The 27,626-nt window shown below is 47.7% G+C and overlaps 1 protein-coding gene across 7 annotated transcripts in view; it reads right to left on the reverse strand.

The window, feature by feature from the left end:
- Positions 1 to 856: 856 nt before the first annotated feature.
- LOC100357845 (protein Cryzl2) overlaps positions 857 to 27,626 on the reverse strand; it is a 29,854-nt gene continuing 3,084 nt past the window's right edge. Inside the window, exons 4-10 of one of the 7 annotated variants that reach the window (XR_016236913.1) lie at positions 26,037 to 26,095; positions 25,111 to 25,176; positions 24,262 to 24,371; positions 23,433 to 23,514; positions 17,176 to 17,296; positions 12,973 to 13,201; positions 857 to 2,171 (exon numbers count right to left, since the gene is read on the reverse strand). Coding sequence is in view for 6 of the 7 variants with exons in the window: in XM_008263811.5 (XP_008262033.4) it covers positions 2,103 to 2,171; positions 12,973 to 13,201; positions 17,115 to 17,296; positions 23,433 to 23,514; positions 24,262 to 24,371; positions 25,111 to 25,176; positions 26,037 to 26,095 (797 nt within the window). In the remaining variant the exon portion in view is untranslated. Of the gene's footprint in view, positions 2,172 to 12,972; positions 13,202 to 17,114; positions 17,297 to 23,432; positions 23,515 to 24,261; positions 24,372 to 25,110; positions 25,177 to 25,276; positions 25,466 to 26,036; positions 26,096 to 27,626 lie in introns of those variants that run through there. The other 6 variants (XM_008263811.5, XM_089336815.1, XM_089336812.1 and 3 more) reach the window with 6 other exon arrangements.

Consider the following 27,626-nt stretch of genomic DNA (forward strand, 5'->3'; position numbering starts at 1 on the left):
TATTGGACATTCGGGTACTGAGCTGGTGGATGGGAGATTTCTCTCCTATGCCACTCAAATAAATAAAAAAATTTTTTAACATGAACTTTGGGGGCTGGCGCTGTGGCATAGCAGGTAAAGGCACCCACCATGGTGCCAGCATCACATATGGGGGCTAGTTTGAGTACTGGCTGCTCCACTTCTGATCCAGCTCCCGGCTAATGTACCAGGGAAAGCAGTGGAGGATGGCCCAAATGTTTGGGCCCCTGCATCCATGTGGGAGACCTGGAAGAAGCTCCTGGCTCCTGGCTTCAGATTGGCCCAGCTCTGGCCAGTGTGGCTATTTGAGGAGTGAACCAGAAGATGGAAGATCTCTCTCTTTGTCTCTCCCTCTCTAACTCTGCCTTTCAAATGAAATAAACCAATCTTTAAAAAAAAATGTGAACTTTAACAACACTAATTATTTTAAGAAGTGAGGATAACATTCTTTTTTAATTGTGACAAAATATATGCAACATAAAATTTACCATCTAAGCCATTTTTAAGTGTAAATTTCAGTGACATTAAGTAAATTTCCGCTGCTTTGCAACCATCGCCACCACCTATTTCCAAAGCTTTTTCATCTTCCTAAAATGAAGCTCTGTACCATTAAACAGCTCTCCCTCCTCAGGCCCCCGTCCCCCACCCCCAGCAACCACTGTTCCATTTTCCATCTCTGTGAATCTGTCTACTCCAAGGACCTCAGATAAGAGAAATCAGAGTGTTTGTCTCTTGGTGTCCGGCTTATTTCACACATGATGTCTTCAAGGTTCACCCATGTTATAGCAGGTGTCAGAATTTAACCTCTTTTCCAGGGTTAATAATACTCCACTGTGCATATATTCCCTATTTTTTGTTTATTCATTCACTTATCGTTGGACATGTGGGTTGTTTCCAGGCAACACAGTCTCACTTTAATCCCACAAAGTATGACTTTGGCATGTATTCAAGGGTAACTCATTATGATAGGTCTTATGGGATGTACAACAGTGCATCAGACACAGCATCTGCTCTCAAGGAACTGATGATACACTGGACAAAGGAGAAGAAGAGAAGTGAACGTAATCAGCATTGTTTGCTAATTGCTTCCTGTGGGCCAGGCACTTCCCAATCGTTGCATAAATGGTCCACAACTTTGTGAGGATACCGATACTGATAGAGATATTACAGTGAGGAAAATGAAGGCACAGAGACCCAAGTACCCACCTCGGAAGGGGAGAGACTGGGATTCAAAGCCACCCCTGAGACTGAGAAGTCTGTGTGCACTGCCCTGCCCATGCCCGATGACACAGGGCAGCACGTGGCAATTCCTCAAGGAGAAGGTACAGGGGACAGAGGAGGAAGAGACGAGATTACTGCTCTCCTGAGGTAAAGGCACAGGGCAAAGGGCCTTCATGGGGGTCGTGAGGGCTTCCGTCTGGCCGACGCAAAAGAACTGCAGGAGCAGAGCCAACAGGGGACACGGAGAAGCTCCGAGCACACCAGGGACCAGCAGGGTGGAAAAGAGAAAGGGATGAGATGACGGCCATGATGAAATGCTACTCACAGGGTCTGAACTCCACCCTGGAGGCACGTGAGCCACTGTAGGTTTTCTAAGATGAGACATAGAGCTACGCTTCCAGGAGATCACCAGGGCAAAAATGTATAAAAAGGAGAGAGAGGGGTAGTTTAAGCATAGGAAAGCCAGTTACAGGGTCAGCGGAGATGTCACAAGACATACTGAGAATGAAAAACACAGGATGTGCAGATGGGAGACATCCAAGAGAGGGAATGACAGAATGTGGCAACTGATGGGTTATAATAAACAGGGTAACCACACTTCCTGGCTTACCTAGAACCCAGCTTCCTGGGTAATTGCTAAAAGCATTCTCTTACTCTCAAAAAGGCCCAAGTTTGGACAGTCAGCTGTATGATCACATGAATTATGAGCAGGAACAAACTGGAATCAGAGGTGACCCTAGGATTGTGAACCTGGGTTAGTAAGGAAGGTGGGGACGCCTTCAGAAACACAGGAGGGAACGCGGGCTCTGGGAGAGACGAGGGGTTTGGCTTGGGACATGCTGATCTTGCTGCTAGGCCAGGACTTATTTAAGAGACAGAAGCACTTTGCCTGTAGATTTGCGCTGTATCACGTGGAGGAAGGCATCATTGACCTAAAAAAAAAAAAAAATCCAAAACAATGTGATCAGACTTATGTATAAATGTATTTCAGCAAACATTTATTGCTGGTTGCATTGGGAAAGTAACTAAAGCATTAAGCTATGAGTCCAATGCAGTACCAACTAGGACAATCACCATAAACGCAACGGAAAACAAAAACATCTGAGAATAACCCAACCTCAGTATTTCTTCCTACAAAATCTGTAATTTTTCAATGTTGTCAGATAAATGCCAGGAGGTAAAAAGCCCGCAGGTCTGATAATGCTCTATTATAATAGTTCTCTTCCAGCTGTTCCACTTCAAAAGTGTTGCCACTTTTGAAAGAATGGAGCTTCTGGCAAAAGAGTCAGTACTTCTTTTTTTCTTTTTACCATTTTTCTCTTTTTATTAAAATTTTCCAATTTCATATATAATTGAAATTGTAATCACTCTATCTCAAAATCATATTTCATAGGTACAAGTTTACAAAACATAAATTCAAAAGGAGCAACAGTACTCAAGAAAGTGTGATATTGGTGGAAAAAAAAAAAGTAAAATACATCAATGGAACAGAATAGAGAATCCAAAAATAGACCCACATAAATTTAGTCAACTGATCTTTGACAAAGGAATAAAAGCAATTCAATGGAGAAAAAGTAGTCTTTTTAACAAATGGTACTGGAGAAACTGGATATCCACATACAAAATAAATGAATCCAGACATAGACTTTACATTCTTCTCAAAAGTTACCCCAAAATGGATATAGATCTAAACATAAAATGCAAAATTATAAAACTTCCAGAAGAAAACACAGGAAGAAAATCTAGGCCATCCTGGGTTTGACAATGAGTTTTTAGATCTAAGAACAACTCATGGGGGGAAAAATGCAAGTTGACTTTATTAAAATTTAAAAGTGTGGGGCCAGCATTGTGGCACCGTGGGTTAAGCCGCCTATGACGCTGGTATCCCATATGAGTGCCAGTGCAAGTCCCAGGTGCTCCACTTCCAATCCAGCTCTGTGCTCTGGCCTGGGAAAGCAGCAGATGATGGCCCAAGTGCTTGGGTCCCTGCACCCACATAGGAGACGCAGATAAAGCTCCTGGCTTCAGCCTGGCCCAGCCCAGGCTGCAGTGGCCCTCTGGGGAATGAACTAGCAGGTGAAAGATAGATTCTCTCTCTCTCTCTCTCTCTCTCTCTCTCCCCTTCCCTTCTCTCCACACCCCCATCATGCTGCCTTTTAAACAAATAAATAAAAATTTAAATAATTGAGTAAAGCCAAAAATTTCTACTCTGCAGAAGGCACTGTTAAAAGAATAAAAAAATCAGCCACAGCATGGGGGTGGGGGGAGAAACCTCTGGAACACATGTAACTGATTAAAGAGCTTATATTAATACATACAGAGAATTCCTGAAACTCAACCATTAAGAAAACCTCAATTATAAAGCAGGCAAAAGATCTGGAGAGACACGTGACCAAGGAAGATACACAAATATCAAAACAGCCTATGAAAGATGTTCAACAGAATATGTCACTGGGGAACTGTGAAGCAGAATGAGACACCTCGACACACCTAGAGGAATGGCTAACACCCAGAAGGGCAAGGATATGGAACAATAAGAACCCTCATCCACTGCTAGTGGAAATCTAGCATGGCACAGGCACTTTAGAAGACAGGATGACATTCTCTTACAAAACTAAACATATCCTTACCTTAGAATCAGCAGTCACACTCCCAGATATTTACCCAAACAACGCGAAAAGTTATGTCCACACAGAAACCTACACTTGAATGTTTTCAGCAGCTTTATTCACAACTGCCAAACCGTGGGAGGAGCCGAAACATTTTTCAACAGGTGAATGGACAAGCACTACTATATATATGCAATGGAATAATATTCAGTTAGAGGAAGAAATGAGGTATCAAGCCACAGCAAGAAAAAAAAAAAAAAAAGACATGATGGAACCATAAATGCTCATAATGAAATGAAGGAGCCAGTCTGGAAAGGCTACATACAATAAGATTCCAACTATCTCACATTCAGAAAAAGGGCAGACTATGGAGACAGTACAAAGAAATCAGTGGGTGCCAGAGAGGCCGGGTAGGGGTGAGGACGAATATGTGGTGCTCAGGGGGTGTTTTAGAGCTGGGTGACACCAAGTGGTGCACATATGACATTATGCATTTGGCAAAACCCACAGCAGTGTACAACACAGAGTAAAACTGAATGTGAACTGCTAGCTGTAAATAATATCTGTATTGAATCAACATTGGTTCATCAATTGCAACAAAGGTCCCACACCAATGCAAGATGAAACTCAGCAGTGGGAAAAGGAATGTGAGAACGCTCTATACTCCCTGCTAGCATTTTTCCATACACCTGAAACTGCTCTAAAAGTCTATTTTTAAAAGAAAATAAATGAAAAATGCAGAAAGTGAAACTAACAAATGGACTAGAAAACAGTGTCATTCTTTGCAGACAATAATCTACGAAGAAAAACTAACCAAAGCCACAAACAAAAAAGTAAGACTGTGAGATACAGGATTGGCTTGTAAAAATCACCAACGTTTCTGCACATCAGGAAAAATCAACTAGGAAATATAACAGAGATAAAATAGGAAAGTGGTCATTAATATAACTAAGAATAATCTACAAGACCTTATGGAGAAAAAAATCAATTCTATCAAAAAACACAAAAGATCTGAATAATTGGCCTGCTCACAGATAATCCAACTTAACAGTGAAAAAATACCAGTTTTCCTCCAATTTAATATATAAAGTCAAGGAAATTCCATTCAACAGTTCAGCCATGGGGCCGGCATCATGGCAGAACAGGCAAAGCTGCCACCCATGATGCTGGCATCCCATACGGATACTGGTTCCAGTCCTGGCTGCTCCACTTCCAACCCAGCTCCATGCTAATACACCTGGAAAAGCAGCAGAAGATGGCCCAAGTGCTTGGTCCCCTGCCACCCACGTGGGAGACCCAAAAGAAGCTCCTGACTCCTGGCTCCTGGCTTTGGCCTGGCCTAGACCCAGCTGTTGTGGCCATCTGGGTCATGAACCAGCAGAGAGAAGATCTCTCTCTCTCTCTCTCTCTCTCTCTCTCCCTCTATCTGTTCTCTCTCTCTCTATCTCTCTCTCTCTCTCTCTCTCTCTCTCCGTAACTCTTTCAGGTAAATGAATAAACCTTAAAAGAGAGAGAGAGTTTTCCCGGAGTTTTTAAAGAGCTAAACAAATGTATCCTGAAAGTTATCTAAAAGGATAAGGATCCATAAATTGCTGGGCTACATTTGAAAAAGAACAAAGTGGGGAGAGTTAGCCTTCCATGTAGTCTACATATATCAAAGCTATAAATGTAAAAATGACCTGATATTAGTATAGGGACAGATATGTGAACCAATTCTATTCTAAAAATAGAACAGAAAGCAGGGGCCACTGCTGTGGTATGGTAGGTTAACCCTTCTCCTGCAGTGCCGGCATCCCATATGGGCGCTGGTTCGTGTCCTGGCTGCTCCACTTTCAATCCAGCTCTCTGCTATGGCCTGGGAAAGCAGTAGAAGATGACCCAAGTGCCTGGGCCCCTGCACCCACGTGGGAGACCCGGAAGAAGCTTTGGCCTGGGCCAGCCCTGGCCATTACAGCCATTTGGAGAGTGAACCAGTAGATGGAAGACCTTTTTTCTCTGTCTCTACCTCTCTCTCTCTAACTCTTTTGGATAAATAAAATAAATATTTTTTTAAAAAAGAAAATGTGGTATATAAGAGCAATGGAATATTATTCAGCCATATAAAATGAAACTCTGTCATTCGTAGCAACCTGGATGGATATTACAGGATGCTATATGGACTGAGATAAGCCACACGCAGAAAGACAAACATTGCATGATCTCACTTACATGCAGAAGCTAGAAAGTTAATCTGAGAAGTAAAGAATAGAATGAGGGTTACCAGATACCGCGAGGCATATAAGAGAAGAGGGCGTGCAAGGAAATGGCTAATGGGCACGGGATGCAGCTGGACAGGAAGACTAACTTCTAATGCTTTATAGCACCGCAAGCCAAATACGATCGACAACTATTCATTGAACACTTCAAAGTATCGAGCAGACCGGATTTTGAACATTTTCAATACAAAGGACCAATCAATGTCTGAGGTGACAGGTGCCAAAATTACCCTTGATGTAAACCACACTTGTATACATGGATTGAAAGCCATACAGCAACCCCCATAAATAGGTGAAATTACTACATAATAATTAAAAGCAAGAAATATATTTTAAATGTTCCTAATAAAAATGGTCTCCATCAAATAAAAAAAAACTGAAAAAATGGTTAACACCACAAAAATTCTGTGTGCTCCACAGTGAAATATACAAGTATATCCAAAGACATATTAAACACGTTACAGAAACGGACTTGGTAAGGAAGAAAAAGAATGGAGAGAGGCAGTGGAAAATGAACGTAACAGTATTAAATAAATGTGTCAATATACAAAGATGGTCTTTGTGTGGTCCAACAATCAAGACAAGCTTTGAAGTGAGAATTTTGATTAACCAACCCCTTCCAATTGAAATTCTCCAAAACATGGGGCAGGTGCTGTGGCGCAGTGGGTTAACGCCCTGGCCTGAAGCGCCGGCATCCCATATGGGCACTGGTTCGAGTCCCAGCTGCTCCTCTTCCAATCCAGGTCTCACTATGGCCTGGGAAAGCAGCAGAAGATGGTCCAAGTCCTTGGGCCCCTGCACCCATGTGGCAGAACCAGAAGAAGCTCCTTGGCTCCTGGCTTCAGATCGGCACAGCTCTGGCTGTTGTGGCCACTTGGGGAGTGAACCAGAGGATGGAAGACCTTTTTCTCTCTCTCTCTCTTTCTCTTTCTCTCTCTCTCTCTCCTTGCCTCTGCCTCTGCCTCTCTGTAACTCCGCCTTTCAAATAAATAAATAAACCTTTTTAAAAAAAATGCACCTTTCATGGCTTTATGCCTCACAGAGACCTTCCTCATGTTCACCTACTTAGACTCATTCAGCGGAGGTGGGCAAGGCTAAGACAGGTGTGTGTACCAGCCTAGCCCCTGCCAATGACCCCCAGGTGACTCAGCTGCCTTACCCCAGAGATTTGTCACAGCCCAACAACATGAGATAGTTGAAATAAGTATTATCTGAGATACCGATGGCTGTTCAGCTGGCCTCCTAGGAAAAAGAAGAATCTCCTGCAAATAGGTGCCAACATAAAAAGAAAGCTGTCCCTTCGACTGTCAAAGCTTAGCTTCAACCATCTTGCATGTGAATCTTGATCATTTTATCACATATCTACCTGGTTCCTTTACAAGATGATACCAGGGAGAATGCCTAACGGTCCTGTTCCGTGACTTAGGAATCTCAACATCCTACACATCCATGATTTTACGTGTGTTTCTCAGCTCTTCTGTCACCTCTCCGTGTCCAGCGGCCGCTTCTGCTGTGATTGTAGCTGATTCCAGAAATAACTGACCCTTGCTGCCTAGTGGTGTCTACGCGGGCTGGGAAAACAACCAGTGGAGTTAAGGACTGGAAGTTTACTAAGGGCGATAAGGCTCTGAGTGAGACGCTACAGAGCAAAATGCACAAAGCACGGCTCTGACCAGCCTTCTGATGGCTGCTGCAGCTGCCTAGGGACACTGCTCCTTCTGCATTCTAAGGCTGTGTACACAGGGGGAGGCTGCACGGTGCGGATGCCGACATACACACGGGGTCCCCAGCACCTGGGTTCGCTGCCTTGAGGTGGATGAACACGTAATTATAGCTGTCCCTGGAGACAGCCAACCTGGAACTTAGAGCAGAGGAAGAATATTGCTTCTGCTTTGGGATGTGCAGGTTGTGCTGTTGACACTGGTTAAACACACATACTTTGAAACGGGAGTGTCGCTTATCACTTATTTTCATTTTTATTTAAAAGACAGATAGAAGTGGGTATTCCATCCGCAGATTTACTTCCCAAATGCCCGCAACAGCCAGGGCTGGAGCAGGCAGAAGCCAGGAGCCAACAACTCCATCATTAGGAACTGGCTCTTCCCCATATAACACTATCTGAGATCTTCCCAGCTGAAAAATAAACCCCATAAGGCAGGACCAAGTCTTACATTTTTATGGATAGGCACACGAACATGCTCAGTGAATGCCTGATGAATAAAATTAATTTATGAATGAATGCATACATCTGAGACTGACTGGGATTATTTTTAAAAGGTAAAACCTATAGTCAGTGCTTCATTGCATAGCTGAATTATATTCATCATCACATATCTCTGATACAACTTGGTCAAAAAGACACAGATGGCAAATGGGCATACGAAAAGATGCTGGAGATCATGATTCACTAGGGAAATGCACGTTAAACCCACAACCCGATGCTACTACACACCTGTTGGAATGGTTACAACTAAACAACTCACAATACTAAATGCTGGCAGAGTCCTAGCAACTGGAGCTCTCACAGTTGCTGGTGGAAATGCAAAGCAGTAGAACCACTTTGGATACCATTTTGGTAATTCATGAAAAATTCAATGTATAGTAGCAAATCAGCACAAGCTAAATCCCCAAAAATGTTAAAATACACAGTTTGGACACATTTGTATGCTGGTGGAGTAGTTTCTAGTTCAAAATACATACATTAAAAGAAAAAAAAAAAAACACAGAAAATGTGTGCTGTGGGCTTTGGCAGGAATGCAGTAACAGTGGCCTTGCTTTCAAAATCATGGGATAGAGAGACTCAAGCTGCAACTGAGGCAAAGAGCAATGGCTACTGATAAAGTCAGGCATGCCCTGCTAAGAGCATCAGCTTCCGGTCTGCTGTGCGATTCCATTTCTGAGACTTTCTGGAAAAGGCAGCGTTACACGCACAGGAAACAGATCAGCAGCTGCCAGGGACAGTGGGGCAGGAAACGGGGAGGGACACAGGGGTCTCTGTGGGGGTGACTGACGGGGGTGTTGTAAGGTGTTGACTGTCCTGTGGTAGTTCCAAGGCTGTATCACGTTAGTCAAAGCTCAGACAACCACACACCTGCAAAGGGTGAAATTTTACTAAATGCAAATTATATCTCAATAACCTTGGCTCTAAAATGAGAATCAGGGACTGGGGGCAGTTGGTCTAACAGGATGCCCCCCTCCCACATCAGGGTGCCTGGTTTGGAGTCCCAGCTCTGCCCCTGATTTCAGCTTCCTGCTGACTGTTCAAGGTGGGAGACAAAGCAGATGACGGTTCGAGTGGCTGCATCCTGCCGACCTCATGGAAGACCTGGACTGAGCTCCCAGCTCCCAGCTCCCAGCTCCCAGCTCCCAGCTCCCAGCTTCAGTCTGGCCCAACCCCGACTGCTGTGGGCATCTGGGGAGTAAGCCAGCAGATGGGAGCTCCCTCTGTATGTCTATCTGTGTTTCAGTCTGTCCGTCCATCTGTCCCTCTCTGCCTCTGAAATCAATAATTTTTTAAGTCAGGCAATGTATTTTCAAACACAAAAGAGTAACTTTTAAAAGTGTCAGCCTGAAAGACTTGGAAAATAAAGCCTCATCAAAACTCACATCCGAATGCTTCATTTGGGGTGAGGGGGAAGCGGCATGACTTGAAGAAAGAGAAAAACCACACGGCAGCGTGTAGAGGGCCGGCTACAGCGCCAGGGAGAGCACACAGACGCCCTCTGTTCTCTGGGACTTCACGAGAGAGGCCAGAGAGAAGGGAACCGTTTGTCTCCTGCCTTTCGTTTGTGAGTTTGCCCAGTGGGGTGGACTTCTCTCCACCTCCCTACCCCCACCACCGCCACCTCCAGACCCCACACACAGTTCCTGGGGACGCCACAGGCTTCAACGGGTCCACGCAATGCAAGCCTGCACAGGGGGGCTGCAGCAGCTCCCACCTGAGAGACACAGGACCTGCCTCCCTCGCGAGAGCAGGAGACAATCCCCTGGCTAGGGGACGTGTCCTGGGACAGTGGCCTGGCTGTGTGACGGCAGGGACTGAGCCACTGCAAGAGACAAATGCCAAGCAAGTGGGATCAGCAGCTACATTCCGCATTTAAATAGTTAACTAAATTCACTGGCTGAAAGTACAGGTGTTATCTTTATGAATCTTCACAACTACCCAAGGATGCGAGGTCTACTGTTGTCAAGACAGACGAGGAAACCAAGGCATAAAGATGTGGACCTTGGGGCTGGCACTGTGGCACAGTGGGTTAGGGCCCCAGACTGCAGTGCCGGCATCCCATATGGGCATGGGTTTGAGTCCCAGCTGGGAAATCAACAGAAGTCTGTGGGCCCCTGCACCCACATGGGAGACCTGGAACAGGCTCTTGGTTCCTGGCTTCAGATCGGTTCATCTCTGGCTGTTGTGGCCACTTGAGGAGTGAACCAGTGAATGGAAGACCTTTCTCGCTCTCTGTCTCTACCTCTCTCTGTAACTCTTTCAAATAAAAAACAAACAAACAAACAAGATGTGGGCTTTGCCCACAGCTGAGGTCTGGACCCTGCTGGTCCAACTCCAGAGCCACACAATGCCAGTCGTTCACTCAACAGCTACGTGGCTGGATACACAAAGGTGCAGAAGCATCTGGCTTTATACTCCATGGGAAGGACTGACACAGAACTAGAGGTCACAGGCACACGAAAGAGCAGACAGCTGCAGAAGCTCACAGGCTGTGCCTACTGCGAAGGCTACAAGGCCAGGCTCACAGTCCTCTTAACAGCAACTATCATGGTCAGATCTGTAACCCACGTAGACAGGAGAAAATACCAGCCAGGAACCACCAGTGTTGCTTGTTTCTGACACGGTGTGTGTGTGTGTGTGTGTGTGTGTGTGATGTATAGTGGTCATTTTCCAGGTCTAAACAGGTTCTGATGAATAATTTTTTCCAGAATGTTAATTTATATAAAAAAGAAAAAAGATTGCAGGGCCAGAGTTCTGGCATAGCGGGTTAAGCCAATGCCTGCAGCACCAGCGTCCCATATGGATTCCGGTTCGAGTCCTGGCTGCTTCACTTCCAATCCAGCACCCTGCCAATGTGCCTGGGAAAGCAATAGAAGATGGCCTAAGTGCTTGGACCCCTGCACCCACATGGGAGACCCGGAAGAATCTCCCTGCTCCTGGCTTCAGATTGGCCCAGCTCCAGCCCTGTGGCCATCTGTTGAGTGAACCATTATAAGGCAGACTTTTCTTTCTGACTCCCTTTCTCTCTCTCTACCTTTGAAATAAATATTTTTTTAATTTTTTTAATATAAAAAAGAGAGGAATTAACTTCAGTGGGGACAATGAAGATGACCATCCACCTGCAGCTTCCATTCACGCCTGAGCAGAACAGAGAGAACAGACTGCCGGAACTCACGCCTGCTTCTACTCCCACACTGCCTGACGGCTCCCTTCCTCTACCGACGGGCACAGCCTCTGCTAAGACAGATCTCAGTTCAGAAACCACGCGATAAAAACCTCAGATGCCAGGAGGTACAGAAGGACTTAAATGGCTGGATTCCACGTTGTTAAGCCACAAGACCTCCTCTGGAAAGAAAAAAGATGAACAAAAAAGTAAGACTCTACATTTCCTGAAGCCCAGAGAGAGAAGAAGTCACAGGACCCAGCTCTCAAGTCCACACCTTCCCACCCCAGCCATGCCGCTGTGACTCCTGGGGCACAGTCTGAGAGCCGCCGGCCAGATCCTACCCCTTCATTCCAGAGATGTGGGGACCGAAAGGCAGAGAGGCGAGGTCACTCCTGCCAAGCCTCAGGGCTGGAGGAGGACGGCAGGACCAGAATCCAAGCCTCAGGCCCTCTCTACCACGGAACACCATCATCTGGACTCACACACCAAAAGCAAGGGGAAGAAAGTGAACTGGGTGTGTAGAGAATGTGTCTCATCACAGGAAACACACACACACTCAACTGGAAGCCCGTGAGCCACCAAGTCTGCACTTGCAGCTTGGGCCCAGTGATTTGCACACACCAAACACCGCCTCCCTCGCCAGCCGCCTAGAGCTAGCAAAACAGGGTTTTTGAACATTAAAATAACTTACACCAAAAAAAATTTTTAAAAAAAGTTCACGGTGAATGCCTAACAGATTCGCATTTACAACGATATTGCATATGCACACACGCAATTACACTTTGCAGGAAGTTTAAGCCACATTCATGAGACTGTGGGGGAATGAAAAAAGGGAGTGAAAAGCCAGCAAAATTAACTACAGTGACTAATGGACGAATGACAGGCTTGGGATGAATTCTAGGTTCTGCTCCCAGAAGCCCAGCTGAGATCATCTCGTTGTACTTTAAAGTGCCTGCATTTTAACTGTTGAAATCTTTACTTAATGTATACTAAACTGATCTTCTGTATATTAAGAGAATCGAAAATGAATCTTGATGTGAATGGAAGGGGAGAGGGAGTGGGAAAGGGGAGGGTTGCAGGTGGGAGGGACGGTATGGGGGGGAAGCCATTGTAATCCATAAGCCGTACTTTGGAAATTTATATTCATTAAATAAAAGTTTAAAAAAAAAAAAGTGCCTGCATTTTAAAATCGAATCTCAGGTCAAGCGTGGTTCAGGGTTCAGAGCCAAAGGCCCGCAGCTGCCCTCTGTTGGAGACAGACGTAGCCCTAGCCCTCCAGGTTCAGCCTCATAGCTCCCGACCCACACTCAGCCCAGAAGACGGCCAGAAATCCCATGACCCTCAGCGGTTGAGACATCCCCATTCTGTATTGCAAGTTCACCTTTTCGCCCCTGTAGCAGCCAGAGACCCACTCTGCCCTGGGTGCACACCTATCATTCCCTGGCACTCTCCACACCACCTCCCTGAAGCCCGTCTTACCTCCTCGAGCTTAAACACGCTTCCCGTGTACGGACGGAGGCGGCCTTGCTGGCAGTACTGGAGAGCTGAGGACAGGCTCTTGGAGAAGACGGAAGGGTTGTGGCCTTTGTAGCGTCCCCAGTACAGCCCCATGGCACAGACATTCTTCAGGAGCAGAAGGTTGGTTGGCAGAGAAGCAATGTTTCCTCCAGCAAAGCCCAGCACCACAATCCTGCCCTCCCAGGCCAGGCTGCGAGGAAAGAAGGGAAGGAAAAGAAATCAGAAGAAGCAATGCACACTCACACCATTACCAAACAGGAAAGTGCTGGGGAGGCTGTAATGAGAAACGGAAAGCCTCGTGCGCTGTTGGTGCGACTATAAAACAGTGCGTCTGCTATGGAAAACAGTTTGAAGATGTCTCAAGCAGGTAACGTAGGTCTAACAGTTCCATTTCTGAGTATATCCAAAAGAATTGAAGGCAGGGTCCTTTTCAAGCTTCATTGATTGACTGATCATTCGAAAGGCAGAATGGCAGAGAATGAGGAAGAGACACAGAAAGAGAGATAGAGATCTCCCATGCACTGGTTCACGCCCCAAACGCCACAGTAGCTGGGGTTGGGCCAGACGAAAGCCAGCAGCCAGGAACTCCACCTGGATCTCCCACATGGTGGCAGGAACCCAAGTACCTAGGCCCTCATCTACTGCCTCCCAGGTACATGAGCAAGAAGCTGGATCCCAGGCACTCCAAGAGAGATGCAGGTTCCCAAGCTTAACCCACCGTGCCACAGTGCCCAATCCAGAAGCAGGGTCTTAAAGAGATATTTGCACAGCCATAGTATATTCACAATAGTCAAAGCATATCAATACCCCAAGTGTCCATCCACATTCAGATAAACAAAATGTGAAATATATTTGAGGCCAGTGCTGGGGTGTAGTAGGCTAAGCCTCCACCTACAGTGCCGGCATATTACATGGGCGCCGGTTTGTGTCCCGGCTGCTCCTCTCCCAATCCAGCTCTCTGCTATGGCCTGGGAAAGCAGTGGAAGATGGTCCAAGTGTTTGGGCCCCTGCACTTGTGTGGGAGACGTGGAAGAAGCTCCTGGCTCCTGGCTTTTGAATGGCTCAGCTCTGGCCATTGTGGCCATTTGGGGAGTGAACCAGCAGATGGAAGACCTCTCTCTCTGTCTCTCCCTCTCATTGTACCTCTCAAATAAATAATAAATAAAATATTTTTTAAAAAAAGATTTCACTTACATGAAGTATCTAAAGTAGTCAAATTCATAGAAAAAGACAGTGGAATGTGGTGAGCAGAGGCCAGCGGGAAACGGGGTGATGTTTAATGGAGACAAAGGATGGAAAAGTTCTGGAAATTTCTGCACAAGAACTGAACTAAACCCTTAAAACAGGTGAGGTGGTAAATTATAGTATGTGCTTTTAACCACAATTTTAAAAGTGCAATTTTTTTTTTCAAAAAGCCATATACATCAATTCCTAAGATAGAGAACAGAATAGGAGCCACTAGGGGCCAGGGGAAAGAGGCAGCCAGTGCTCAGTGGGTGTAGGGTTTCTCTGGGCATTGGTTACACAGCATTGTTATCTTATTTAATGCCCCTGGATTGTACACTCATAAATGGTTAAAATGATCAGCAGTCGGTTGTGTTATTGCAATTTGTAAAAAGTAACATATTGTAAACCCACAGCCAGGAACTCATCTGGATATTACAAACTGGCCAGGATGAACCGTTCTTTACTACGTTGGGTAGAAAAACAGAAAAAGAAGGCATATGCAAGGTATCGCGGGGCCAACAGAACAGGTCAGCATTGTAAGGGAACCCCCTTGGGAATCCAGACTACTTAGCAGCCTTAACCACTTTGTGGAAGGGAACTGGGTTTGAACAAATGTCACTCCGTAGGCTGTACTTGAAGACCGCTCACAGCTGAAGATTCTGAACTTAGGAAGCGGAATCAGCAGACGGACATGTGTGGAAACGGGGGATCATTGGCTTCAGACAGACTCGCTTGAAAACACCTGTAATTTATTGTGCGTCTTAAGAGAACTTTGAATGGTCTTCTACAAAAACTCCCAAGACTTCTGCAGCCCATTACGAAGAATGCCCTATGGACCATGCTAAGCAATGAGTTATAAAAATAATTTTATAAATTTCTTTGATATAAAATATATGTATGGTTGGGCCAGCGCCGCGGCTCACTAGGCTAATCCTCCGCCTTGCGGCGCCAGCACACCAGGTTCTAGTCCCGGTTGGGGCGCCGGATTCTGTCCCGGTTGCCCCTCTTCCAGGCCAGCTCTCTGCTGTGGCCCGGGAGTGCAGTGGAGGATGGCCCAAGTGCTTGGGCCCTGCACCCCATGGGAGACCAGGAAAAGCACCTGGCTCCTGCCATCAGATCAGCGCGGTGCACCGGCTGCAGCGCGCAGGCCACGGCGGCCATTGGAGGGTGAACCGACGGCAAAGGAAGACCTTTCTCTCTCTCTCTCTCTCTCACTGTCCACTCTGCCTGTCAAAAAATTAAATATATATATATATGTATGGTTGCTTTTTTTTCTATTTCTTTTTTTTTAAGATTTATTTATTTGTTTGAAAGGCAGAGTTAGAGAGAGGTGGATATGGAGAAAGAGAAAGAGAGAGAGAGAGAGTCTTCCATCTGCTGGTTCACTCCCAGTTGGCCGCAACATCCTGAGCTGCACCATCTGAAGCCAGGAGCCAGGAGCTTCTTCTGGGTCTCCCATGCGGGTGCAGGGGCCCAAGGACTTGGGCCATCTTCCACTGCTTTCCCAGGTCATAGCAGAGAGCTGGATTGGAAGTGGAGCAGCCAGGACTCGAACCAGTGCCCATATGGGGTGCCGGCACTGTAGGCAGCGGCTTTACCCGCTGTGCCACAGCGCCGGCCCGGGTTGGTTTTTCACTTGGTGCTTTTCTTCTTCAGAAGACAAAGAGAGGTTGTTCTCCAAATGCAGTTACCCAGAAGGCGAGCGGAGGGCAAGCATCACCAGCTCTCTGTCCGTCCTGGCTCTCCACTTAGTCCACACACCCCTTCCGCTGCTTCTTCTTGGGGCACAGTGCAGTTATGACCAAGCATAAACACTGCCTACTCTCAGCTCAGGGGCTCTAGAACCAACCAGCCCCTCTGTGGCTGGGCCGCTGTCTGTGCTCTGTTCCTTCTATTGTAAATGGAGATAAACCACAACATGATTCCTACCAGAATGACATGAGAAAAAAATCAATAGAATCAGAATACTCCGGAGTCCTTGGTTAAAAACAGACTGGGGGTGGGTGTTTGACGTAATGACTAAGTCACTGATTGGGATGTCCGCATTCCACTTTAGAGTGCACGGTTTGAGTCCTGGCTACTCCAGCTTCCTGCTAACGCACACCTGGGAGGCAGCAGACAATGGCCCAGGCACCCGCGTCCCCACCACCCACGTGGGAGACCGGGACTCAGTTCTCAGCTCCTGACTTCAGCCTGGCCCAGCCTTGCCTATTTAGAGTATTTAGGGAGTGAACCCACAGACGGAAGACATCCCTCCATCTCGCTCTATCTTTCACATAAAATGAAAATATACAATAATTAAAAAAAAAAAAAACAGAATGAGAACTGATGTGAAACAAGAGTCCCAGTGAATCAGCAAGGATTTTGGTTTCAATAAAACAAATCAAGGGAACAACGACACAGCTGGCTGCTTCCGAAGCCAGCAAGATTGGCAAAGCCTGTACCTGGAAGCACAGAGCAGGGTAGGGGCCCTGCCGCCCCCATGGCCCTGACAGCTGAGCAGTGACCCCCTAAGTCCCCCACATCCTCGTATATAAAGTAGCTATGGGGGCCGGCAGAGCTGAATTTAACACATGTATGAATTCTAAAGCACTTGACATTGCCAGCTAAAGTCTGCAGTCATTTTTTGGACATCTTCCAGCCGGGTATTTTGTTTTTGCTATATTTAAGCATTTCCTGATTTTCTCGGCTTCTAGTCCCTTGCACCCGCCCACTCAGCTGTTCTCGCTGATGCCGATGCTGATGTCGATGCCGAGAGGAGAAGTGAACAGCAGAGAGGAGAGAGAGAAGTGAGGCCAACGGGAAGGAAGGGAGGGCTGTGCAGATGCCCAGCGGAGCCCCAGCTCAGCCCGCCCTGGACAGACCACTCCCCGCACCTGCGGAGCGCCTCCAGGAAGACATCTCCTCCCACCATGTCCACGGCCACGTTCACCCCACCTTCGCCCACCAGCTTCCTCACTGCCTCCTTCAGGCTGCCCTGGGTGTAGTTCACGCTGGACTGTGCGCCCCTCTGCATCGCCAGCTTGCATTTCTCATCACTTCCAGCAGCAGCAATGACCTGGAAGAAGAACACAAGACTTCCAACGGTCCATGACACGTCCCAGGATCTGCAGCCAGAGGGTACAACTCCAGGAAACCGGTGTGTCCTTGCTGGCCTGGTGTCACCCTCCAGCATACATTCCTCGGCCCCCTGTCCATTCCCCACTGGCCTCTCCGTGCCTCATTGGCCACATTTCTGGGAATCCCCAAAGACATAACAGATCTACCTAGCAGATGGTTCAGGAGGCATTCAGAAAATCTCCAAATGCAAATGAAAACCACCATTTCTCAAGTACCGACTGTGAGTTAAGTTGTAAGGACATAAGCTAGATGTGAAGCTAAACATCAAGAAAGCAAGCTAAAGCAGTGTGATGGGAGGAGCACCCAGGGCTCCCGAGGTGCACACCGCACGTCCCCAAGCTAGATGGAGAAGTTCAGAAGCGGCTCCCCAAAGCCTACAACATGATTCGGTGGCAAGATTTTGAAGTTGGACAAATGAGTTCAAATCCTGGCTCTGCCACTAACTAACGAGATTACTTTAGGCAAATGACTTAGTAACAACTAACACTTTCTGCTACTGTTTCCCATGCCCTATTCTAAATATCTTGCATATTTTAAAAACCCATGTAATCATAATAGCCCAGTGAAATACACTGGATTTTTTTTACAAATTTATTTTTTTAAAGGCAGACTGATAAAGAAAATGAGTGAAACACACGCAGAGAGAGAGAGAGAGAGAGAGAGAGAGAGAGAGAGGTCTTCCATCTGATGGGTCACTCCCCAAATGCCTATAACAGCCAAGGCTAGACCAAGCCAAATCCAGGAGCCAGGAACTCCCTCCTGGTCTCCCTTGGTGGCAGGAAGCCAAGTACTTGGGCCATAATGTCCTGCTTGCCAAGTGCATTCGCAGGCAGATGGATTGGAAGCAGAGGTGCCAGGACTCAAACCAGAACTGTGATATGAGATGTGGGCATCCCAAGTGGTGGCTTAACCCACTGTGCCACAGTGCCTGCTCCAATACACAATATTAATATCTCCATTTTATAAGTAAAGAAATCAAGACAAAAGAAGTTAAGTAACTTGCCCAAAGAAGGCCAAACAGTCAAAAGGAGGCAGATCCAAACCCAAATAATCTCTCTCCAGAGTGCACACTCTCAAATCTCTGCACTACCTGTTAACTTCTCTAGGTTTCAGTTACCTCATTGGAATAAGCAAAATAAGGCTTATATGGTAAAATTTTACTTACAGTAAAATAAGTCTTTATGTTTTAAAAGGTAAATAGAGGGGTAGCATTGTGGCACAACAGATAAAATCACTACGTGTGGCACCAGCATCCCATATGGGCACCATTTTGTCATTTTGTGTCTTGGCTGCTCCACTTCTTCTTCTTCTTTTTTTTTTTTTTTTTTGACAGGCAGAGTTAGACAGTGAGAGAGAGAGACAGAGAGAAAGGTCTTCCTTCCGTTGGTTCACCCCCAAAATGGCCACTACAGCCAGAGCTATGACGATCCAAAGCCAGGAGCCAGGTGCTTCTTCCTGGTCTCCCATATGAGTGCAGGGGCCCTAACACTTGGGCCATCCTCCACTGCCCTCCCGGGTCACAGCAGAGAGCTGGACTGGAAGAGGAACAACCGGGACTAGAACCTGGCACCCATATGGTATACTGGTGCTGCAGGCGGAGGACTAACCAAGTGAGCCACGGTGCCGGCCCTGCTGCTCCACTTCTGATCCAGCTCCCTACTAATGTTCCTGGGAAAGCAGTGGAGGATAGTCCAAGCATTTGGTCCTCTTCTCCCATGTGAGAGGCCCGGATGAAGCTCTTAACTTCAGCGTGGCCTAGCACTGGCCGTTGTTGCCATTTGAGGAGTGAACCAATGGATGGAAGACTGATCTCTCTCTCTCTCTCCCTCCCTCCCTCTCTCCCTCCCTCTCTCCTTCCCTCTCTCTCTCTCCTTCTCTATCTGTATCTCTGCCTTTCAAATAAATAAATAAATTCTAAAAAAAAAAAATAGAGAGAGAGGTCTTCCATCCATTGGTTCACTCGCCAAATGGCCACAATGGCCAGAGCTGGGCTGATCCAAAGCCAGAAGCCCGGAGCTTCTTCCGGGTCTCCTACACGGGTGCAAGGGCCCAAGGATTTAGGCCATATTCTGCAGCCTTCCCAAGCACATTAGCAGGGATCTGGATCAGAAGTGGAGCAGCTGGGACTTGAAATGGCGCCCATATGGGATGCCAGCACTGCAGGCGGCAGCTTTATCTGCTATGCCACAGTGCCGGCTCCATAGATAAATAAATCTTTAAAAAAAAAAACAAAACAGAGTCCTTTCTCTAACTTTGGGGCATTTCCTTAAGTCATGGCACTCAGAAGAAAGAAACTAAATTTAAAAGAAAAAAAACCAGGTAAGTGGGACACTGTAAATGAAGCACTTAGGAAGACAAAGTACTAGATGAACTGAAGCTCTCGGTACACATGTATCATCTGTGCTATTTTTAACCTCAGGAGAACACTGCAGAGCGGAAGTCAATGCTCCCATTCTATAGATGGAGACACAGGCTCACAGGTTAAGTCAGCAAACTGGGGCCACCCAAGCAGTAGGTATTGAAAAGCGGTTCAGGCCAGCGCCGCAGCTCACTTGGCTAATCCTCCACCTGCGGCGCCGGAACCCCGGGTTCTAGTCCCAGTTGGGGTGCTGGATTCTGTCCCGGTTGCTCCTCTTCCAGTCCAGCTCTCTGTTGTGGCCCAGGAAGGCAGTGGAGGATGGCCCAAGTCCTTGGGCCCTGCACCCGTATGGTAGACGGGAAGAAGCACCTGGCTCCTGGCTTCAGATTGGCGCAGCGCCAGCCGTAGTGGCCATTTGGGGGGTGAACCAATGGAAGGAAGACCTTTCTCTCTGTCTCTCTCACTGTCTAACTCTGCCTGTCAAAAAAAAAAAAAAAAAGAGAGAGAGAGAGAGAGAGAGAGAGAAAATCTGTTCAAACCCAGGGCTGCCTTTCTCCAAAGCCTGTACTTTTCCACTCCAACATCACAGAGGAAAACCATACCGAAGGCCCATCACAGATGGCATAGATGGCTGTGGGCCACCTGTGGGGAAGTGTGGGCTTTGGAAGTCTCAAAAAAAAAAATGCTGCAAAAAGTGAAGCATCACCTCATCACTGGGCGGCGCACATCAGCTCAAGTACTTTGGTCCAAGGTGATGTTCAGATCTGCCACTCAAATACCCCAAGACCATCAGTGCTCTTCAAAGATTCCACGCTTGCCTTTAAGGATTTGAAACTGAAGGCGAGCCTCAAGCACTCCCAGGGGGATCCCCGGTCCATTGCAGGTCAGTGAGGACCATTCGCACCTAGCGCAGCAGGAGGCGGGCACCAGGCTGGGGTCAGGCACCTGACTTCAATCCCAACACTCTCACTGGGTCTCGGTGAGACCTGCGGTGAGTCATTTTCTCCCTCGGTCCTCACTTTCTTACTCTGGGCCATAGGGCTAACAAACACTTAGATTGCCCATCTCCCAGGAGCGAGGGTAAAATAATTGCTGTGGAAGCACTTGGGAAACAACAGGAAATGCTGTGGGTGGAAGGTGTTATCATAATGTCCGATTCCAAGTAGGTGGCAGGGTAACACTGTTTTTATTTCTGATTGCTTTTGTTATTGTTATGGCTGCTAAAGAAAACACAACTTAATTTTTATATTTTTGAGAGAGACAGGGTTCTCATTTGCTGGGTCACTACCCAAATACCTGCAACAGGGAACCAGGACCCAGGAACTCAACCCAGGTCTCCCACGTGGGAGGCAGGAACCCAATTACTTGAGCCCATTAACTACTGCCTCCCAGAGCCTGCACTGGCAGGAAACTGGAGTTAGGGGCCACAGGCAGGAATCAGACCCAGAGACACCAATGTGGGATACAGATTAACTGCTTACCCCACTCCCGAAATAGCCTTCAGTTCCCTTCTTCTTCACTTCAGTGGCTCCCAGTCCTCAAATGCCCACTGCAGCTCAGATTAGTTTTAGCATCAGAAGTGAAATTTTCTATTTAACCTCTTATAACTAGTTCTAGCAAATGACAGAGTTCTGTCGTCCTAGTAATGTTAAACAGCCCGTGGCTCTAGACAAGGGGACCGATTAGGCTCTCTCCCCGCTGAGCTAACATGAAGGGCGTTCATATTCCACACGGTACCTCCTTGTATTGAAGATTGCTTGCAGAACTCACGCGCCTTCCCCCAAAGGAACCTCATGTGACAAAGCAGCGATGCCACCAAAAAGAATTCCAAACTAATCCGTTATCTCCAAACTTGCATATGTAGTTGCCTTCTCAACGCCTCCTCTGCAGGCGCCACAGGAACCTCACCCCCAACCTGTCCAAAGCCGAACTCTCCATTTCCTCCCCTGTGCTCAATCTTGGTAAGTGACAACGCCACAGCTAACCTAGTTTCCTCCTTCCCACTCCAAGTCTAATAATAACAGGCTTCGTTCTTAAGAGCTTCTCGCTGACATGCCGCACCCTCTAACAGGCACAGTGCACGTGTGATTCCAATATGCCCACAGCAACTCAATGAAGAGCGCACTAGGGTACAAGTGATGCCCTGAAGTCAGGCAGAGCAAACCCTGGGGGATGCTCTTCAGTCACTAAAGTCTCTATTTTCCTTCTCACCTCGTAGCTCTCAATGCATCACCTCCACTTCTCAGCGCAGCTCTCATCTCCCCTGCCTAGAGCTGTTCCCAGAGCCTGCCCTGCTGCCTCCATGGACGACCCTGACCTAGCCCTCACCCTCATCCCCACAGCTACCAGAGAGAAGGTTTCAAAATGCAAAGATGATCGGGCCACTTCCCTAGTTTAAATTCTCATAGCTCCTGACAGCCTCCAATAAATGTCTGAGGTTTTTGGCTCCGCACTATGCCCCTCAACATCTTCTCTCTGCCTACCTCTCTACATTCACCTTCCACCATGCTACAAATAACCCTGTGTCCCGGAGACGCAACTCCCGAAATGCACCATGCTGGCTCTTCCGCCCCACCTTCTAATACAGTCTCCTGCCGCTAACAACAACCTTCGTTTCTCTTCCTCTTCAGTTCAACTGCTACAAGTCTCTCAAAAGTCAGCCTAGGGGCTGGTGCTGTGGCACAGCGGGTAGGGCCACTGCTTGTGGCACCAGTATCCCACATGGGCACCGGTTCGAGTCCCAGCTGCTCCTCTTCCAATCCAGCTCTCTGCTATGGCCTGGGAAAGCAGCAGAAGATGGCTCAAGTGCTTGGGCCCCTGGGACACCAGGAAGAAGCTGCTGGCTCCTGGCTTCGGATCGGCCCAGTTCTGGCCATTGTGGCCAACTGGGGAGTGAACCAGCAGATAGAAGACCTCTCTCTGCCTCTTCTCTCTCTGTGTAACTCTGACTTCCACATAAATCAAAAAAAAAAAAAAAAAAAAAAAAAAAAGTCAGTCTAAGTGTCTACCTAGTCCAGGAAATCTATCTTCTCAAAGAAGTCCACCTTCTCCAACACTCACAGCCGCGGGGTGATGCCCCTGGAGAAACCTGATTCATCCTTTCATTTGCTTATTCATTTGCTAGTGCGCTCATTCAGGAACTGGCTCTTGAGTGTCCACTATGGTCGAAGCACCATGCTAGGTGCCAGGCCTACAGCGATGAACCAGACACTTGCCCTGCCTTCATGGGGATTGCAGACCAGGGAGAGAGAGAGACGTGAATCCCATGATGACACAGTAAAGGAGGAGGCACACACGGAGGGTGTGCTGTGATCAGGACGGGGCTCTTTGAGATGACACACAAATGAACAAAGGGGGAGAGGACTGACCTGGCCTGAGGGACAGAGCATACTTCTCTGCAGAAAATCACATTGGAGTTTAAATCGCAAATGCAGCAGGAAACAGATCAAAGAATGACAGGTCCAGAGAAACGGCACCTGCCGAAGCCCTGCAGGGGGTCAGACCCTGCCAAGCTCTGGTTACTGGAAGGACAAGGACGAGAGAATTCCTTCTAGGTCTCCTTGCTAGTGGGTAAGCAAATGGGTAGCAAGACCCTGTTCAAGCTTACTTAACAAGCCCTGTGCCTTGCACGTGACTTTTAATAAATCAATGACTGTGTTCCTGTTTGAAAATGGCAGGGATGACTTTTCAGGGAGAGACACTGACGTGCAAATACCTTGGCCTGAAGAACATTCGTTGCCACATCCATCACAGCGAGGCCTGTGGCTCCAGCTGCCGCCGTCACCAAAACCGTTTCTCTGTGCCAGAGAAAGATGAGCGTCACTTGGACAAGCTCTCCGAAAGCATCCAGCAGGGAGATTTAATAAACTACAACGAGAGGTCACCTCACTCAACCTCTTGTCATGCAGTCTTTAGGAGGCGCTGTGTATGCAGCTCCTGCACCAGAGCCAGCACGGGCCAGTTCTGAAGATCTCCCAGGAAGATCCGTAATCTGAGCCACCCCCCGCCCCAACTGTAAGCTTCAGAAATTCTAAAATTGTCCTCAGGCTAGACACTGCCCGGTGTTAGGTGATCACATAACGGCCACCGCTCAGCTAAACCCCCAGTCCAGAGCCACCCAGAGGCTCAGCACTCAGGAATGATCAGGGAAAGACATCAGTGCCTTTGAGCTTGAAATAAAATAACCTGCGTGGTTCACCCAACCAATCCTCATGGAAACGGACACCATAGCTGGGCCTCCCTTTGCCTCAAAGTGGAGTCAGCGCACATGAGCCAGTTCTCGAAACACCGAGGCTTTCTATGGAGTGACCTCAGCAGAGGTTACTAGGAGAGAGCCTTCCAAATTCATATCTGCCAGCTTCACAGACCACCATTCCCTCTCCAACAAAAGGAGGCCCCCACAGTCACCTGACCCCAGTCTCAAGCGGCCACCTCCCTTTGCCCCCCCCCCTTAGTCAAAATGAACATGTGCTTAGGGGTACTTGTTGGGCACTAGCCAAGAAGGGTCCCACCTACATTCTGTTGTCCACATAGCGCTTACTTACCCAGGCTGGACCCGGGCCCGGTGCTCTAGCGCCAAAATAGCAGTGCCATAAGATACAGGCAGAATAGCAGCTTCTTGTAGGGAGACCTCTTCTGGAATCTTCCACAGACTCTACAAAAAGAGATGGCAGGGACTTAAGAATTAAACACACGTGCCCGGTCACAAAGGCTGCTCAGTACAAATGAAGATTGGACTGAGCGGGCTGATGGGCAAAGGGAAACACACGCCTGCAACCAAGCCCGGGGGAAGTCAACCACGCAAGCCACAGCCGAGCTCGGGACGTGGGTGCGCCACACTTCACAACTCCACGGCCGACGTCTGGCTCAGGAAGAACAGAGCAGACGGCTGGACCAAAATGGGTGAGCTGTGAGAAAGCTGTGAGGAGGAACTTGCGAACTGTGCACCGCAAGGGGGCACCATTCACATCTCCAAGGCCACACCAGGCCCCCCGGGGAGCTGGCTCCATTCCCAGGGGTAGCTCTTTCACAAGCTTTGTGTGGGAAAGGAGCCCGTTACATGCGGTCCAATGCCCCAAACCAGTTTTGCTACCAAAACTACCCATCTATGGGTCCACTCAGACGGCCAGCCGATTGGTCAGGGACTCAGAAAAGAGAATGCCCTCCCTCATTGAAACACTCAACACAAACAGAGCTCTCTGCAAGGTCATCCCAGCAGGACAAGAAGGCTCTCACATTCAAGAGAAAGAAGTGCGTGGCTGAGAAATAAGATATGGCCAAACAAATACAAAGAAATGGGGAGAGAATGAGGAACAAGGAATCGGTGGGAAAAAATTTTAAAAGAGAGGGGGGAATAAATTCTCCAAGCATTAACAGTGAGAGGAAGAGGATACCTTCTGGTCAGTGATGCATTCTTCAGCCATAGCATTAAAGGAGCTCATGCCAATAACTCGATCTCCCTGGAGGGAAAACAGCATTGAAGATGCGGTTAAATGCATGGCCTCACACTCCCCTCTTCCTGAATTCATCAGGAAAGGAAAGAAAATACATATCTCTGACCCTTCATAAGACAGGGGTGGTCTCTACATCCATTGAGAGTCAGTGTTTAGGAGATAAAGCCGCAGCTGCCAAGCCCGTGCCAGCACATTTTCGATGATGGGAAGGGGTGGTACGAATTAGAATCCCAGCATTCATTTCTTTCAAGAAGTCTCTGTCCTCTTAGTAGCCAAAGATCACGGTGCTGCCTTTTATTCCTAGAAGTATAAGGAAGCCAGGACCTCCCACCAGATCCCTTCCCCCAACTCAGAGTTAGTTTCTCTACCCCATCCCTCTTTTGTTTAAAGATTTATTTACTTATTCGAAAGACAGAGTTACAGAGAGGGAGGAACAGAGAGAGAGAGAGAGAGAGAGAGAGGGAAAAAGAGAGAGAGATCTTCCATCTACTGGTTCCCTCCTCAAATGGCACGAGAGCCAGAGCTGGGCTTGTCAAGAGGCAGGAGCCAGGAGCTTCCTCAGGGTCTCCCACGCGGGTGCATGGGCCCGAGCACTTGCACCATCCTCCGCTGCTTTCCCACGTGCATCAGCAGGGAGCTGGATCAGAAGTGGAGCAGCCAGGACTTGAACCTGTGCCCATATGAGACGTATCACAGATGGCAGCTTTACCCGCTATGCCTCAGCACCAGCCCCGGCTTCTTCCCCTTCCACCTCGCTTGCCCTTTGGCGTCTGTGGTAATGGCCAGAAGAAGCCAAGATCTTTTGGCTAGAAACGAGGTGAGCACATTTCCCACAGCCACACACACATCGACTCCAACCCATTTACCTCTTTGACCGTGTTGACATCTGCACCTGTCTCCAGCACCACGCCAGAAAACTCCATCCCTAAAACACAGTGTTTAAAGGTTAGGTTTCTGAACAGCACAACACCACGGAAACGAGAAGGGCCTGAGCAGCAAACCATCTCGCTAGCTTTATGGAGCTTGGAAGCTTTTGGGTACCACTCATCCCCCAACACATACGCCTAGGCAGAAGGGTCAGTGTGTTGTACCCAAAGCACAGGAGTGTGACTTCGTGACCACATCCTGCGAAGCTACAGCACACCCATTCTTGGTGAGACAAGTGAAGACTTCAAGGATGGACCCAAGCACTGGGAATCACAGGAGCACAAGCACTTTGACCCTGATTTCTGGGGCCTGCGGCTACCCCAGCACCCCAACTCCCACGTTCACCATAGAAGATTTCACTTCCACATCTCCTCTGTGGGACCACGAGGCCCTCAAGAACGTGGCTCAACTGCCTCATCAGTGCTGTCTGCCCTTCCTTCTTCCACCTCCGAAACTTCTGAATGCAATTAGCGTGCATTTCCTTTTGAGCTGCCAGAGGAATAACTCATGCCAACAGGACACGGTTCCAACTACTAAGACACAACTAAATATCCTTAGATCAAAACACAGCAACTATTTTGCAATCATTGCATTCATAATAGTATACATTTATAAAATAAACATGTGCTATAGACACACTAAGCTGTTTGTCTAGCTCATCCAATAAATTCTGGCAACAAAAGCCAGTTTTAGTCCCTCTATTCAAGAACTAGAAGTAATCAGATTGGACATGATGAAAATCAGAGAGCGGGCTGCTAAAAACTTCTTCTTCTTCATTCTGATCCTCTGGCTCTAGGGTTTCTCAGGGAATGTGTCTATGAGGCTGAAAGTTTGCGGTGTGAACTCATGCTTGTGAAAAACCAAAATTAAGACAATAACAAGGAACGTCAGAGAATGATTAGGGCCAGTGATGAGTCTGATTGACAGAATTCTGGTGGACAGGCCGGTACCGCGGCTCAATAGGCTAATCCTCCACCTAGCAGTGCCGGCACACCGGGTTCTAGTCCCGGTCGGGGTGCCGGATTCTGTCCCGGTTGCCCCTCTTCCAGGCCAGCTCTCTGCTGTGGCCCGGGAGTGCAGTGGAGGATAGCCCAAGTGCTTGGGCCCTGCACCTGCATGGAAGACCAGGAGAAGCACCTGGATTCTGGCTTCGGATCAGCACAGTGCGCTGGCCACAGCGGCCATTGGAGGGTGAACCAACAGTAAAGGAAGACCTTTCTCTCTGTCTCTCTCTCTCTCACTGTCCACTCTGCCTGCCAAAAAAAAAAAAAAAAAAAAAGGAATTCTGGTGGACATAACAACAGGTGAACACTCATCTGCTCATTTCTTCATTTTTTTAAAGACTGACTGTGCATCTTCTATAATCCAGAAACAATATCAAGCTGGAGAGATATAATGGTGAGCCAAGCAGGCATAGAACTGGCTTCAAAGAATTCACAGTCTAGGGATTCTAATTACAGGGAGACCGACATATCAAATGGAAACATCATTGGTGACAGGCAAACACTACAGGGTGTGCCTGGAAGAAC

This window comes from Oryctolagus cuniculus, chromosome 7, assembly GCF_051225735.1.
Source record: "Oryctolagus cuniculus isolate XC-2025 breed Fujian yellow rabbit chromosome 7, ASM5122573v1, whole genome shotgun sequence".
Lineage (NCBI taxonomy): Eukaryota > Metazoa > Chordata > Mammalia > Lagomorpha > Leporidae > Oryctolagus > Oryctolagus cuniculus.